Below are 14,884 nucleotides of genomic sequence, written 5' to 3'. Positions count from 1 at the left end.
GTAAATGACAGAAATTTAAAATTAAGGTCTGTCTGGTGACACAAACAAAATGCTGGTCTTGTGGAGCATCACATGGAGAACCTCTCTTCCACGCTATGTTTGTGGTGGTGGAGCTTAGGTGAGCATACACCTTCCTGCATTTCTATATATATAATTGGCAACAGTATTGTTCAGCTTTTAGATATAAAGCCTGAGCCCAGCACTAGAACCAGGGGACAGGAACCTTCAGCTTGCAAAGATGGACATGCAACCAGTAAGTAGTCTTTGAAAAGGTGCTGTAGTTGTAATGGTAACAGGACATGGATATTAGACACATGGTAGGGGGAACTCACCCACAAACAGCTAATTGTATTCACATTATAAAATATAACCTAATTATATAGTACTAAGATACTGCTGTTATTGTTTCTTCTTAAAAGCTTCTGATGGTGATCTTCCTCCTCTAGTTTTTAGTCACTTCTCATTTTTTTCAAATGATTGACATGTATATTCTCTGTTATATTTCTTACATATAGTGTTAGCTGTGCTCATGATCCTCAACCTTTATTCCTATAACCTTTTTTTATAGGTGCGCCTCATATGATTATCAGTCAACACAGATGGTATCACTCATTTGATGCATCATTACCAATGTTACTAATATTACAGGTGGCCACAAACATTGTTCATTTACCTCTGAACCTAGTGGAGGTGAGTGCCTTCTACTGATGCAATATACTGTATATATATATATACTTTTATATACCTATATATATATTACATCAGTAGAAAGCACTCACGCCTACTAGGTTTGTAAAGGTTATTCACCAATCTTTATTATGTATAGATATATATAGTTAAGTCCCAAGAGGTGCATTCGCTTGACTGTACATATTAAAGGAACAGTAACACCAAAAAATGAAAGAGCTTTAAAGTAATAAAAATATAATGTACTGTTGCCCTGCCCTGGTAAAACTGGTGTGTTTGCTACAGTAACACTACTATAATTTATATAATAAGCTGCTGTGTAGCCCCGGGGGCAGCCATTCAAGCTGGGAAAAAGGAGAAAAGGCACAGGTTACATAGCAGATAACAGATAAGTTCTGTAGAATACAATTGTGTTTTATCTGTTATCTGCTATGTGCCTGTGCCTTTTCTCCTTTTTCCCAGCTTGAATGGCTGCCCCCATGGCTACATAGCAGCTTATTTATATTAATTATAGTAGACTTTCTGAAGTAAACACACAACTTTTACCAGTGCAGGGCAGCAGCACATTATATTTTAGTTACTTTTATACACTTTCATTTTTTGGTGTTACTGTTCCTTTAACTTGCCTGGGTGCATGTGAAACAATAGATATGAAAAAAAAGCTTTGCACTGTGCAGGTTTGAATCAAAAATCTTAATTTATTGGTGAAAAATTAATGTTTTTCTAACGTTTCGTTCACAAGTGTGTGACCTTCTTCAGGGACAGAAGGTTACACACTTGTGACTGAAAAGTTGGACCACTAATTTTCCACCAAAAAAGTTTTTTGATTCAGACCTGCACAGTGCAAAGCTATTTATATATATATATAGGTATTTATTATCTAGACAGATGCTGGTGACTGTTGGCAGTGGTACCAAAAGAAAGAACCACTTTCAGGGCACACAGGGGCCTGCAGATATGCACAAACTGCCAGTATGCCTCTACTCTTTTACTGGTTTCTGCATCCAGGAAGCATTGAATCCACCCAGGTACAGGCAAACACAGCCGATATCAGCCAATAAATGTCAAGTGGCGCGTTTGTTGGCACAAATGAGCTGTGTGTGCCTGCACCTGCATAGATTCAATGCTTCCGGGTATAGGAACAACTAGAAGTTTTTTAAGCATAGGGGCAGATTGGCGGCTTGTACTTATCTGCAGCCTGACAATACCCCGTGTGCAGCAGCGAACCTAGCGCTGCCACCCCTCTCTCCCACTCCTTGCTTACAACTTTTGCATCGGAGTAGGTACAGAGAGGTCCGCATTGCTAGTGCAGAGAGAGCAATAGGGCTGTCTGCACTAGCAGACACAGATTTTAAAGGGACACTAAACCCAACTGTAAAGCTGTCCCACTGAACCCTCTAGTTCTCTATAGAAATTGGAGAAAAACATAATTAACATGGAAACCAATTCACCAATGAGAATCCTACTGACCAAAAACATAATTAAAGATGCAAGAGAATTGACCAATGGGAATGCTGATTCCCTACTTTACGTCAGGCATCTTGCTGTAACCGTATATATAGAGATAAATGTGTCATTTTTTCCCTTCATTATATTGTATTGTATTGTATATCTTTATTTATAAAGCGCTACTTATGTACGCAGCGCTGTACAGTAGAATTCATTAATACAGACAGGGGGGTTAAAGATAATGGATAAATACAAAGTACAACAATAAATACAAATAAATACAAGGTACAGTTGCAATAAGAGTCAGAAACACAAGATGAAGGAGGTCCCTGCCCCGTAGAGCTTACAATCTATATGGGAGGGTAACTTACAGACACAAATAGGCAAATATAAGTGCTATAGGTCACAGTGGGTGACATTACAGTATAAGTGCCAGTTTCCAGATCAGGTGCTGGGCGAGTGCTCCATAAGGTAGTCTTTAAGTTTATTTTTAAAAAGACTGAGGGAGGATTCTCTCCAGAGGACATCAGGGAGGGAATTCCAAATGTAAGGGGCAGCCAGGCAGAAGGATTTAAGGCGGGAAACAGCAGTAGTAGTGGGGGGCGGAACCAAACGGTTGCTCTGCGAGGAACGAAGGAGTCGGCCAGGAACGTACGGAGACACCAGGGAAGAGATGTAGTGAGGGGCAGAGGAATGGAGGGCTTTGAAGGTTAAGAGAAGGAGTTTGTAAACTATTCTTTGTTTAACAGGAAGCCATGATAAGGCCTTTAGCAGGGGAAGGGCCTGAACTCTCCTGGATGAGAGGAGGAGAATTCTGGCAGCGGTGTTTAATATAGACTGTAGGGGGGAAAGATGGGAATTAGGGAGGCCGGTTAGCAGCAGGTTACAGTAGTCAAGTCGGGATAGGATGAGGGCATGCATGAGCAGCCTAGCTGTTACAGTAGAAAGAAAGGGCCGGATTTTGGCAATATTGCGTAAGAAAAAGTGACAGGTTTTGACAGTGGTGTTAGTATGGTCAGAGAAGGAGAGACTGGAGTCAAAGATCACCCCAAACAACGCATGGAATTGACAGGGTTGATGAGGGTGCCTTCAATAGAGATAGAAAAGGGGGGAGTAGGACCAGGTTTAGGCGGAAAGATCATTAGTTCAGTTTTTGTTAGGTTGAGTTTGAGGTGGCGTTGGTTCATCCAATTGGAGATAGCCAGGAGGCAGTTAGAGATTTGAGTCTCAGTTTCAACTGTTAATGAAGGGGTCGAAAAGTAAATTTGGGTATCATCAGCATATAGATGGTATTTGAAGCCAAATGAACGGATAAGATCTCCCAAAGACAGCGTGTAAAGGGAGAACAACAACGGCCCAAGTACAGAGCCTTGGGGTACCCCCACATTAAGAGGAACTGGAGATGAGATTTTGTTAGCGTAGGAGACAGTGAATGACCGGTTAGAGAGGTAGGAAGAGATCCAGGATGTAGCCTGACTACGGAGACCAATCGAATGCAGAATTTGCATTAGGAGGGAGTGGTCAACCGTATCAAACGCAGCCGATAGATCTAGGAGGATTAGTACAGAAAAGTGACCACTGACTTTGGCAACCTGAAGATCATTCGTAACTCTGCACAACGCTGTCTCAGTAGAGTGCGCAGGCCGAAAGCCAGATTGCAGCGGGTCCAGTAAATTATGTGCATTAAGGAAGTTAGTGATACGGGAGAAGACAATGCGCTCTAAGATTTTGGAGGCAAGCGGTAAAAGCGATACAGGACGGGTCCAGCGTGGCCTTTTTAAGGATGGGCTTGACACAGGCCTGTTTGAAAGAAGAGGGGAAACTTCCAGAAGACAGAGAAGAGTTGAAGATGTGAGTAAGAGCCGGAGTAAGCTCAGCAGCACAGTGTTTGAGAAGAGAAGAAGGCATGGGGTCTAGAGAGCAAGTGGTGAGCGGAGCCGACAACAGAAGCCGGGAGACTTCAGAGCCAGTTACGGGACCAAATGAGCTAAGACATGCAGAGGGGGGCTGAGGAAGGAGGAGCTGGTTAGTATTAGAGGGGGGAATTTGATTGCGGATGGACTCCACTTTGTTCAGGAAGAAATCAGCAAAGTCCTGGGGGGAGTGCATAAAGTCAGGTGATTGAGTCTGCGAGGGACGCAGAAGGGTATTGAATATGGAAAATAGGCGTTTTGGGTTGGATTTATTACTGTTTATGAGGGTGTTGTAGTATTCCTGTTTAGCCTTCGACAGGGCAGAATTGAGGCAGGCTAATAGGAATTTATAGTGGATAAAGTCTGCTTGCGTACGGGATTTCCTCCACATACGTTCCGCAGACCTCGCACAGGAGCGTAGGAATTTGGTCTGCACATTCAGCCAGGGGCGGGGGTTTTGCACCCGAGTGCGCTTAGGCTGAAGGGGTGCAAATGAATCAATAGTGGAGGCTAGTATTCTGTTGTACTCGCTAACCAGGGTATCAGGGTCAGACAACTCATTGAAGGAGGAGAGACTGGACCTGAAAGAGCGAGCTAAGGCCGGGAGATCTACGCCACGTGTGTTTCTAATTAATACAGCGGGGGAAGGAGCAGGTTGGGAAGGAGAGTGAGAGACAGAAAATGTAACGAGGTGATGGTCAGAGAAGGGAAAGGGGACACTGTTAAAATCAGAAAGGGACAGATTTTTAGTAAAGACTAAATCCAGAAAGTGGCCATCCTTATGAGTCATTATATGACACAGGAATCAGACATGGGGATAAAGGACAGACTTGTTCAGTCATGGGAAACTGTGCTTAATGCTTCCAACTCCAATTGCAGGAACAAAGAACATGGAGTCAGATTCTCATTGGAGGATTCGATTACATTTCAATGCTGCCGCAGGCACTAGAGAGCCTGAAAAGTTTTATTGTGCAATATTGCTTTAAGAATACAACCCTGATGTTGCTGGACTACGGCTCTCAGCATGCCTCTTCCTTCATTATATGTTAAATTATAATGGGATTTGTAGTCCAGCAACAACAGAGTAACGTAAAGTATCTGCAGTGCAGCAGAGTTTAGTGTCCCCTTCATTTTAAAAATTGGCCAATCCCTGCTGCTTGAGGCCCGTTTGCCCTTGCCCTAAACAGACTGAAACTTGACATGCTACTGAATTGCTTTTAATACACACCATGAGGGTATACTCATCATTTTATTATCATTAATATATCCATGGCCAAAACCGTTGACTTTTTTCTCCGTTTCTGACACAGGATGTTAAAATAAGCAACCTCGGCCTGCATAAAGGGCACTGTGTGGAAGTGAGAGGACGTATCACAAAAAATGTTAACAGGTAGGTTTTACCTCATAGGAAAGATTCAGTCATGCTAAAAGCCTCAGGAACTGCTCACGTGACTCCTGCTGTTCTGCGAATCAAAACAAAACAGAAGTATGAGTGTAACTGTAGCAATTGTGGGCAGAGACTTAAGCTGGCCATACACGTGGCGATCTGACGATGTTTCGTGCGACCATCGGTCGCATGAAACATCGTCAGATCCGTCACACACCATTCAGGGCTGAATTGGCAGGTAAGGAGGTAGAAACAATAGGATTCAGCGCTGAAGGGAGATTTTGGTCAGGCGTCTTCTATGGCGCCCGATCAAAATTTTTAAACTGGTCCGATCGGCGAGTCGGCCGATATCAGCAGCTTCCTGCGATATCGGTCGACTCGCCGACATACCATACACGCACCGAATATCGTACGAAACGAGGTTTCGTACGATATTATCGGTGCATGTATGGCCACCTCTAGATATATGAGCTAAAGCCCAGCAAGGGATTGGGCTACTAATAACTTCTATCATTAAGCAGTTTGTAACTGGATAGAAAACCATTGACATCCTAAGGGGCACATTTACTAATCCACGAACGCGTCCAAAAATCCAAAAAGCGTCCGAATGCGTTTTTTTCATAATGATCGGTATTTTGCAACTTTTTCGTCGCCGTCACGACTTTTTCGCGAATTGTTGCGAATTTTTTGAGCGCTCAATACGAAAAAGTCGTGACAATTCGCAAAAGTCAGAATGGCTATGAAAAAGTTGCGACGGTGACGAAAAAATCGCAAAAAATACGAAAAAGTCACAAAATGTTCGTTTCCAATCCGATTTTTTCCTATTCGGGATTCGGATTTGTGGATTAGTAAATCAGCCCCTAAGGGGCACATTTACTAACCCACGAACGGGCCGAATGCGTCCGATTGCGTTTTTTTTTCGTAATGATCGGTAATTTTGCGATTTTTTCGGCGTCTTTACGATTTTTGCGTAAAAACACGATTTTTTCGCCGTCTTTACGATTTTTGCGTAAAAATGTGAGTTTTTCGGCGTCTTTACGATTTTTGCGTAAAAACGCGAGTTTTTCGTATCCATTACGAAAGTTGCTCAAAGTCGCGATTTTTTCGTAGCGTTAAAACTTGCGCGAAACGTTGCGCCTTTTAAGTTTTAACGCTACGAAAAAGGCGCGACTTTGCGCGCAAGTGTTAACGCTACGAAAAAATCGGGACTTTGCGCAACTTTCGTAATGGCTACGGAAAACTCGCGTTTTTACGCAAAAAACGGAAAGACGACGAAAAACTCTCGTTTTTACGCAAAAATCGTAAAGACGCCGAAAAAACGCAAAATATACGAAAAAGTCGCAAAATGTTCGTTTCCAATCGGAATTTTTCCAATTCGGATTCGAAATCGTGTCTTAGTAAATCAGCCCCTTAGAGTAGATGTCAATGGTTCCTTTTTTTATTGAAATAGAGGGGTGGGGTACCACAGGGTTCTGTCTTGGGTCCACTTTATTTAATTTGTTCATTAATGACTTAATAACCAATGCCAGTTAGCAGTAAGAAAGGCCAGCATGTTATCGTCTTGTATTAAAAGGGGTTTAGACCCACTGAGAGGGTCATTCTTCTCTTTTACAAAGAACTGCTAAGGCCCTAAACAATATTATTACAGGCCCCATCTAGAAAATGCTGTGCAGTTTTGGTCTCAAGTGCTTACAAGTGATATTTATCAAACCAAAGAGGAGCGACTACAAAGGATATGGAAGGGCTGAGTTATGAAGAAAGATTTGCCAAGTTGGGATTGGGTACACTGGAAAAAAGGTGCTTTATACTAGATATAAATATATCAGGGGTCCATTCCAACAGACACAAGGGCATCCATTCAGATTAGGATAAAAGAGGTTTTATATTTAAAGCAGAACTAAAGATATCCCCAGTGATTATAATCACTTACCTGATACCCCAGATATACATCAGGTGCAATGAGGCTGTGACACAACACTCATAAAGACAGCAACATGAGGCTCTCTGCACTCACCCATTATCAATATATAAAGGACATTAAGGCATTCCGTGCATTAAGCTACCAAGAAATTTCTTCCCCTTTGGGAGCTTAATGCACAGAATGTCTGAATGTCCTATACATATGCTAATATCATTAATGCTGCACCCCAAAAGTGATGCCATTCTAACACAAATCCTGTGGAGACCGTGACTTGCTAAGTGGATGCTATTTGTGTCCTTATTGATTCATCATGCACAAGGTTAGCATATGCCCAAAATGAAAATGCTTTGCTTGTGGGTTAAAAAAACATGACCATTTGCATCTGAAAATTTTCAATTTGCACCATGGAGGTTACAGGGCCCTAGAAAAAAGTTGTTTAAAAGCCTAAAAAGACATTTTGCACAAACCTGTCCTCATTATACCATTACTATGAATTACATACTCATTAACCCTTTTGTTTCAGCCTGCTGCCTGGGTGTACTCTTGAGTCTTCCTTTTCTTTCTCTAATCATATTAATGTCACCACCAAAATGAGTCACTTTTTCCTTCCCAATATTGCCAAGTGCCACCTTTCATGACCCACGCATACATAAGGCTTTAATTGCAGAGTTTATTTAACAAGATAAACCAAACCCCAGTTCTGCTCTACATGGCTGCCTCACCAGAATGTCTGCATACGTAGCTTTCTTGCTACAAAGGGCAACTTCTAATGTCTGCAGTGCAGCAATAAGCATGCTCAAATTACAAACAAACATCAAGAAATAATTAATACAGTACAGGTATAGGACCCGTTATCCAGAATGCTCGGGACCAAGGGTATTCCAGATAAGGGGTCTTTCCGTAATTTAGATCTCCATATCTTAAGTCAACTAAAAAAATAAAAAAAACCTTAATTAAACCCAATATAATTGTTTTGCATCCAATAAGGATTATTTATATCTTAGTTGGGATCAATTACAAGGTACTGTTTTATTACTACAGAGAAAAAGAAAATCAGTTTTAAAATTCTGAATTATTTGAATATAATGGAGTCTATGGGAGACGGGCTTTCCGTAATTCGGAGCTTTTTGGATAACGGGTTTCCGGATAAGGGATCCCATACCTGTACTACACTTATGACAAATGAACACTCTATTGACAATAGTTTCTTAGTAAATGTATTTGTATACCTAAAATATGTATTCTTACTGAACTCACATGTTTCTACCTATTTTCAATGTTTCAAATACCCCCAAATAATCATTGAACAAAAAAAAACATAAACACTACTCATCTAGAATTCCGTCCCTACATTGCTCCATAAGAAACACACCCACAACCTCTTCAAAATTAAACTCAAATCCTTAATCTTGGAGCACAAGTACAGTATTCGTTACAGTCTTAGTCCTAATGAGCCAATGCCCTAACCATTGTGAATGGCAGCACTTATTACCCTCCTACTTGTTATTCACCTACTTAGACTGAAAGGGAAGGGATCTCTATCCTTTTGTGTCTCTTAGAACATGTCATGGTAAAGTACAGCTCTGCGTAAACAAATAACACTATATAAAAACGACATACACAAATATCTCTTGGTTTGGTTCCTGGGTGGTTAACATCTCTGGTGCAAACAATGATGGAATGGATAGAACCTGAGAAACAGAACGGGGAGCTAGCCTCCAGTACTCCATATTATATCTACACAATTAATTGATATTTAGGCACTGTTGTTTAGGGTACCTCCACATGCTTATTCATGGAATAGGAGAGGGGCTGAACAGAAAGATAAGTAATGAAATGTAACAATAACAAATTGTAGCCCCACTGAGCAATAGTCTTTTGGCTGTTGGGGTAAGTGACCCCCCCCCCCCATTAAAAAGGCAGATATTATAAAAACTAGAATTAAAGAATGAAGACCAACTTAAGATTGTACAAAGTACTGTATAATAGCTTCATTGCAGAGCATTATGCCTCACATGGCCAGTACCAGCAGTTTTCCCACAAATTGTTGGTAGGGAGATTGTATATCTATTATCTTCTGTGCAGCATGGTGGGTAAGGCAAAACTGACCTTACTAATATAGAGATATGAATGTGTTTTTTGTTCTTGCAAAGTTCTCTTTGTATCCCTCATTTAGTTCTGTCTACTGTATTCACAGTTTGGGCACTAATAAAAATGGTAGCATCCTGTGTAGAAAAGCTGCACAATTTGTGCCAAAAAGTGATGAGCAAAATTTTTCGTCAGGCATGGATTTGTAGCGAATTTCCGTGTTTCACCATTGGCAGTTTCAAGAAACAAGAGGAAAAATTTGCTGTGCGTCAAAAAAAATTCTTGTAATTTTACGTGTTTCATGAAGTTTTCTGGACAGATTCGCTCATCACTAGTGCCAAAACACCCCTAGGGGCCCATTTACTTACTCACGAACGGGCCGAATGCGTCCGATTGCGTTTTTTTTCGTAATGATCGGTATTTTGCGATTTTTTTCGGAAAATTATCGCGACTTTTTTTTTAACGCTACGAAAAAAACGCAACTTTTTGCGCAAGTTTTAACGCTACGAAAAAATCGCAACTTTCTGATTGGCTACGAAAAACTCGCGTTTTTTCGCACAAATCGTATTGGTAACGAAAAAGTCGCGATAATTTCCGAAAAGTCGTAAAGGCGCCGAAAAAATCGCAAAAAAATACGAAAAAGTCGCAAAATGTTCGTTTTCCAATCGGAATTTTTCCAATTCAGTCGGAATTCGTATCTTAGTAAATCAGCCCCCTAGTGTTGACTATGTAGATTTTCATTCATCCAGGTCATGGTATATCTACTATAAATAAATCTAAAGCAACTTGTTAGGTAATCACTGAAGACGTTTCACTATTCTCGGATGAGTAGTGAAACATCTTCAATGATTACTTAACAGGTCCAGTTGCTTTAGATTTATTTATACAAGAACGTCCGAAAGCGTCCGAATGCGTTTTTTTCGTAATGATCGGTATTTTTGTGATTTTTTTCGTCGCCGTCGCGCTTGTTTCGTATTTTGCACGACTTTTTTTTTCCACCGTTTACAATTGCTCAGTCTGAAAATATTGCGACGGCGACGAAAAAATCGCACAAAATACAATAAAGTCGTGACAGCGATGAAAAAGTTGTGCAAAATACGAAACAATCGCGACGGCGACGAAAAAATTGCAAAATTTGCGTTTCCGAATTCGGATTCGAGGATTAGTAAATGTGCCCCCTAGTGTTCTCTACTTCCATTCTTTGTATAAAGCTATGATTAATTTGAAAAACCCAATGACTCTAATCTAAAATAGAACTGAAATATTGACCACTGCAGAAGTTAACTTTGCTGCGTAGCCCTTTGTAAATATGCAGTGGAAAAAATAATGTCTACCCTTTTTTCAATTATTTTATTAAGATTTGCTGTTAATTTGGGAAGAGATGCCAAGAATTTGATCATGCACTGCAACCCTCGATTTGACTATTCCGTGGATAAAGACACCATCATTCTCAACGCAAAGATAAATGACGTCTGGGGGACTGAACAGAAGGAACCGGCGTTCCCATTCAAGGCGGGTTCGGAAACCTTGGTAAGTAAAATTCCCAGTTAGATAACTGCCCACTAATACAGTCATTTGGTAGCCCCAACAATATATCTACATTGGGCAGCAATAATCCTCCAGAGTATCTAAGCAAATGGTGTAGATGGTTTAGTTTGATTTTGTCGGTAACTGAGCGGGGTGATAAAGATTTAAAAACCACCAAAAATTTGATTTCAGACTTAAAAACAAAAGAGTTGGTGACACATGACATATCTGTGGATTTGGTACAATGGTTGGAGGAAAGTGTTTTCAAATATAAAATTGAGTTTGTTACATTCAAGGGAAGAAGTTGGTGAAAAAAATGATTACATTGACAAAGGGGCCTGTGGGTAACTTTTGGGGGTTATGTAATAAAAGGCACTAAGAGCAGTAACACATAACAACCAATCAGCAGGTAGAATTTATTGGTCACCTGTTTAAAAGCACACATCTTATTGGTTGCTAAAGGATACTGCTACTGGGCAAACATAGTGTGTTTAATTACATATGGGGGCTAGAGTCTCACAGACAGAGGCTTTTGCAGGTCCAGTAGGGCCAAGTTCTCAAGATCCAGTAGATAGCTTGGGGCACACCTCTCAGTCAGACACCCCTACCCCATTAGGCTCACCTTCTCCATTTTTTAATGTGCACTTGGACAACATTGATGAGTTTAAACTTTGTGGATGTATTTCTGCGTTTGGCAGATATCTATGTTTTTTGTGATATGCAGCCTTTTACAAACATTCGAAAACTACAAAGTTGAAATGCAGGAAGCACAGAATTATCCAGATTATTGTTCTATTGTGTAGCTTTCAGAGGAACCAGGGGCCCCAGCTCAAACCATAGATAACAGCACCATTATTCTTCCTTCGCCAGGTTTTACCATATGCTTTATTCACTCAGGCAAGTTGTATTCTCATGCCAAACCCAGACTTTTACATCTGACTGCTAGATGGTAAAATGCCATTTAGCTCTCCAGAGGGCGTGTTTTCACTGCTCCAAAACCCAATGGCTGTCAGTCCAGCCGACACTTGACATGTTATGATGTTAGGATTGTTTGCTTTTTATCACCCTTTAAAAATCTCATACTCTATAGTTGTTGTGCTGACTACTATGCAGCGTCTGCATGCTTTTGGCTAAAAATATTCTTGCTTACTTTAGCTCATTTAGTGTATCATTTGGATGAAATGATACTCAAAATGAAAGGTTCAAGCATCTAATGATTGGGTGACCAAAAATCCCAGAATTAAGAAACACTATTATAGTCATATTTACCTTTCAGTGGGTATGTATGCAGGTTATCTGAAGCTAAAAATAATATCCAGATTGCCCTAGCAGCATTTGAAGGAGAACAAAACCCTTGATCCATCCCCAGAGTACCTCCGCTGGCCTTCCTCCCTGCTCTAATAGATCACCTTTAAGAGCTGTAGTAACCGTTTTTGTTTCTAGAAATAGTGCGTGCGATCGTATACATGAGAGTATAGCAGTGGGCAGCCAAGCAGATGTGAAGCATTTTTTAGTTCAGTCCAAAATAGAAACCTCAGCAGAATTCATGGTTTTATAAGTTGTGTCTCCAATACAGGTCCCTTTTATTTACATATATAACCATATACCACGTTCCGTGTATCCACTACATGGAGCTGGCCTTATTCATACCTGAGATATTGCAATTGCTTCAGATTAGAAGAAAGGAGGTTTCATACTTGAAAAAAATGAAAGCTGTGAAATTCTATTCCTAAAGGGATTGCACTGGCAGTTAGTAAGTATAGTTAAGGAAGGGCTGGATACCTTTTTAAAATGTGTTGGTTGTCTGCCCAAACCTTTCATTGACTCCCCTTTCTCTTCTCTTACAGTTGATTTTTGATTTTGACGACTGCATAACTGTGCATTTACCTGATGGCAAAGAAATTAAATTCGCCTGTCGGTTCCCAATAGATGTGGTTAATTACCTGGATCTTTGCGGCCTTGAGCTCACTTCAATCACAGTTCGTTAACTGATTTGTATGGATAAAGCAAAGTCTTGAGAATATGACACTGGGCCAATGACACAGATATGTAATGATCCTGATATAGATTAACTATATATTTCACATAGCGTAGAAGGCATAGGCTGCACCTCTTCATCTGCTGTAATGCTATTGGCTGCTGATTTTGCCAAAACACAGATCTGCTGCGAAGTCATTTCATTGTTCTATCCATTGCTCAGCCTCTAAAAAATGAGTTTCACCTAATATTTTAGAATATATACAGTGTCTGATCACAGTTGCTAATACATTAAGGAATACATTAATTAAGCATTTCCTATGTGTGCATTATATGCTTTTGTTAACATAGGGCTGTGTGCTACCTGAATATTCACCTGCGCTAACAATAAAGTCTTATTGCATCCATTGTGTTTCATGTAGTCAGTATTTAAGAGTGGCACACTGGCACCAAGCCTGATCTATAGAGATGTTTTTTACTGATTGAAGATTAAACCCAAATGTAATCCATGGCACAAATGTGTGTCTGGCACAAATCTTTGTTCTTCTCGTACTGTACCCAAAGGGTCGCACCAGATTGCAGCAGTCACTGGTTCTCAATGAGACTCATGGTACCATTGCGGCTGGACACTTTTACACACTTTTGCACCTATAAGTTTCAGTCAACACCTACCTGAAACCATTGTGATGGGATGTTGGTGATTGTATTACCCTTACAGGTTTAAAATGCAGGGAAATCCCAGAAGAAGCCACTCAGCCAAGTGGTGAAGAATAGTCAGAGGTTGCTTTAGACTTATCCTCACTAGATACTGTAATTACACTGGAATTCTTGGAAAGACTGATGCAATGTGGGTAAAACAGTGCTTTGCACAACATTTCATTATTTTTTGGATCTGCTTTCTAATAAATGATCCCTTATATCAGGGATCCCCAACCTTTCTTACTTGTGAGCCACAGTCAAATGTAAAAAGACTTGGAGAGCAACACAAGCACCATAAAAGTTCATGGAGGAGCCAAATAAGGGGTAAAATTGGCTATTAGGCTGCCTCTATGCACACTATCAGCTTACAGGAGGCTTTATTTGGTAGTTATTCTTGTTTTTATTTAACCAAAACTTGCCCCCAAGTCAGGAATTCAAAAGTAACTGCCTGGTTTGGGGGCACTGGGAGCAACATCCAAGGGGTTGCCCCCGAGCCACTGGTTGGGGATCACTGCCTTATATCAACTAACCCCTAAACTGTGCCTTTCATCGCTATACACATTATGGCAATAAGGACTCACTTTTCTAGTCCTTATTTTTTTTAAAGGCAAGCAAACAACGCCAATACTTTCATGCAGCAATGGGATAAACACTCTGCTAAGTAGTTAATTGGCAGGACTTGGCCAACGTGGACAGTTTGGAGATAAATTAAAAAAAGGTTAGCTCTACCTTCAGAGTTTTACCAGGCATGCATATTTTAATATTGAACAAAAGCAATTGCAATAAAAGAATTTAAAAAGAAATAAAATGCTTGCTTATTTTATGTTCACTAGCCAAGCGCATATTCTGCTATCTAGATGCAAATATAAATACAGACCAAAGAAGCCATATAAGGAGTCCAGTCTAAGGACACTGCATCCAAAAACTCTATAGCTAAGAAATATCACCCCCACATTGCCTGATTCATACTGATAGGGGGAAATGGATAAATTATTGGGAGTTGCTAAACTGCAGCTGGGTAATTTTAAAAAAAAGCAACTGGCGATATTAGGCCAAATTCTACTCAATGAGAAAGACTTATCTCCTATTTCAATTCTACATTTTCCCATAGAGCCAGATGCAATTTAATGAGAAACATTTATCTCTGAAAACTCTACAGAATTCTATGGGGAAAACCTGGAACTGAATTAGGAGAAACATTTTCTTTCCTCACGTGGAATGTTGCCTCTAAAGGTG

At 40.4% G+C, this 14,884-nt stretch overlaps 1 protein-coding gene across 1 annotated transcript; it reads left to right on the top strand.

Annotated features, from left to right (window-relative positions):
- Positions 1-223: 223 nt before the first annotated feature.
- Positions 224-13,356, top strand: lgals1.2 (lectin, galactoside-binding, soluble, 1, gene 2). Its single transcript, NM_001130208.1, has 4 exons — positions 224-253; positions 5,360-5,439; positions 10,804-10,975; positions 12,820-13,356. The coding sequence occupies exons 1-4, from the start codon at positions 239-241 to the stop codon at positions 12,958-12,960; spliced, it is 408 nt and encodes a 135-aa protein (NP_001123680.1). The 5' UTR covers positions 224-238; the 3' UTR covers positions 12,961-13,356.
- Positions 13,357-14,884: the final 1,528 nt, after the last annotated feature.

The sequence above is a fragment of the Xenopus tropicalis genome, chromosome 4, assembly GCF_000004195.4.
Source record: "Xenopus tropicalis strain Nigerian chromosome 4, UCB_Xtro_10.0, whole genome shotgun sequence".
NCBI lineage: Eukaryota > Metazoa > Chordata > Amphibia > Anura > Pipidae > Xenopus > Xenopus tropicalis.
This window is presented reverse-complemented; position numbering and strand designations above follow the sequence as displayed.

What these genes read in the sequence shown, in the direction of transcription:
- lgals1.2 (NM_001130208.1), top strand. An exon ending in ATCACAAAAAATGTTAACAG is followed by an intron (nt 5,440 to 10,803) that starts GTAGGTTTTACC and finishes TATTTTATTAAG; the next exon opens with ATTTGCTGTTAATTTGGGAA. An exon ending in AGGCGGGTTCGGAAACCTTG is followed by an intron (nt 10,976 to 12,819) that starts GTAAGTAAAATT and finishes CTTCTCTTACAG; the next exon opens with TTGATTTTTGATTTTGACGA.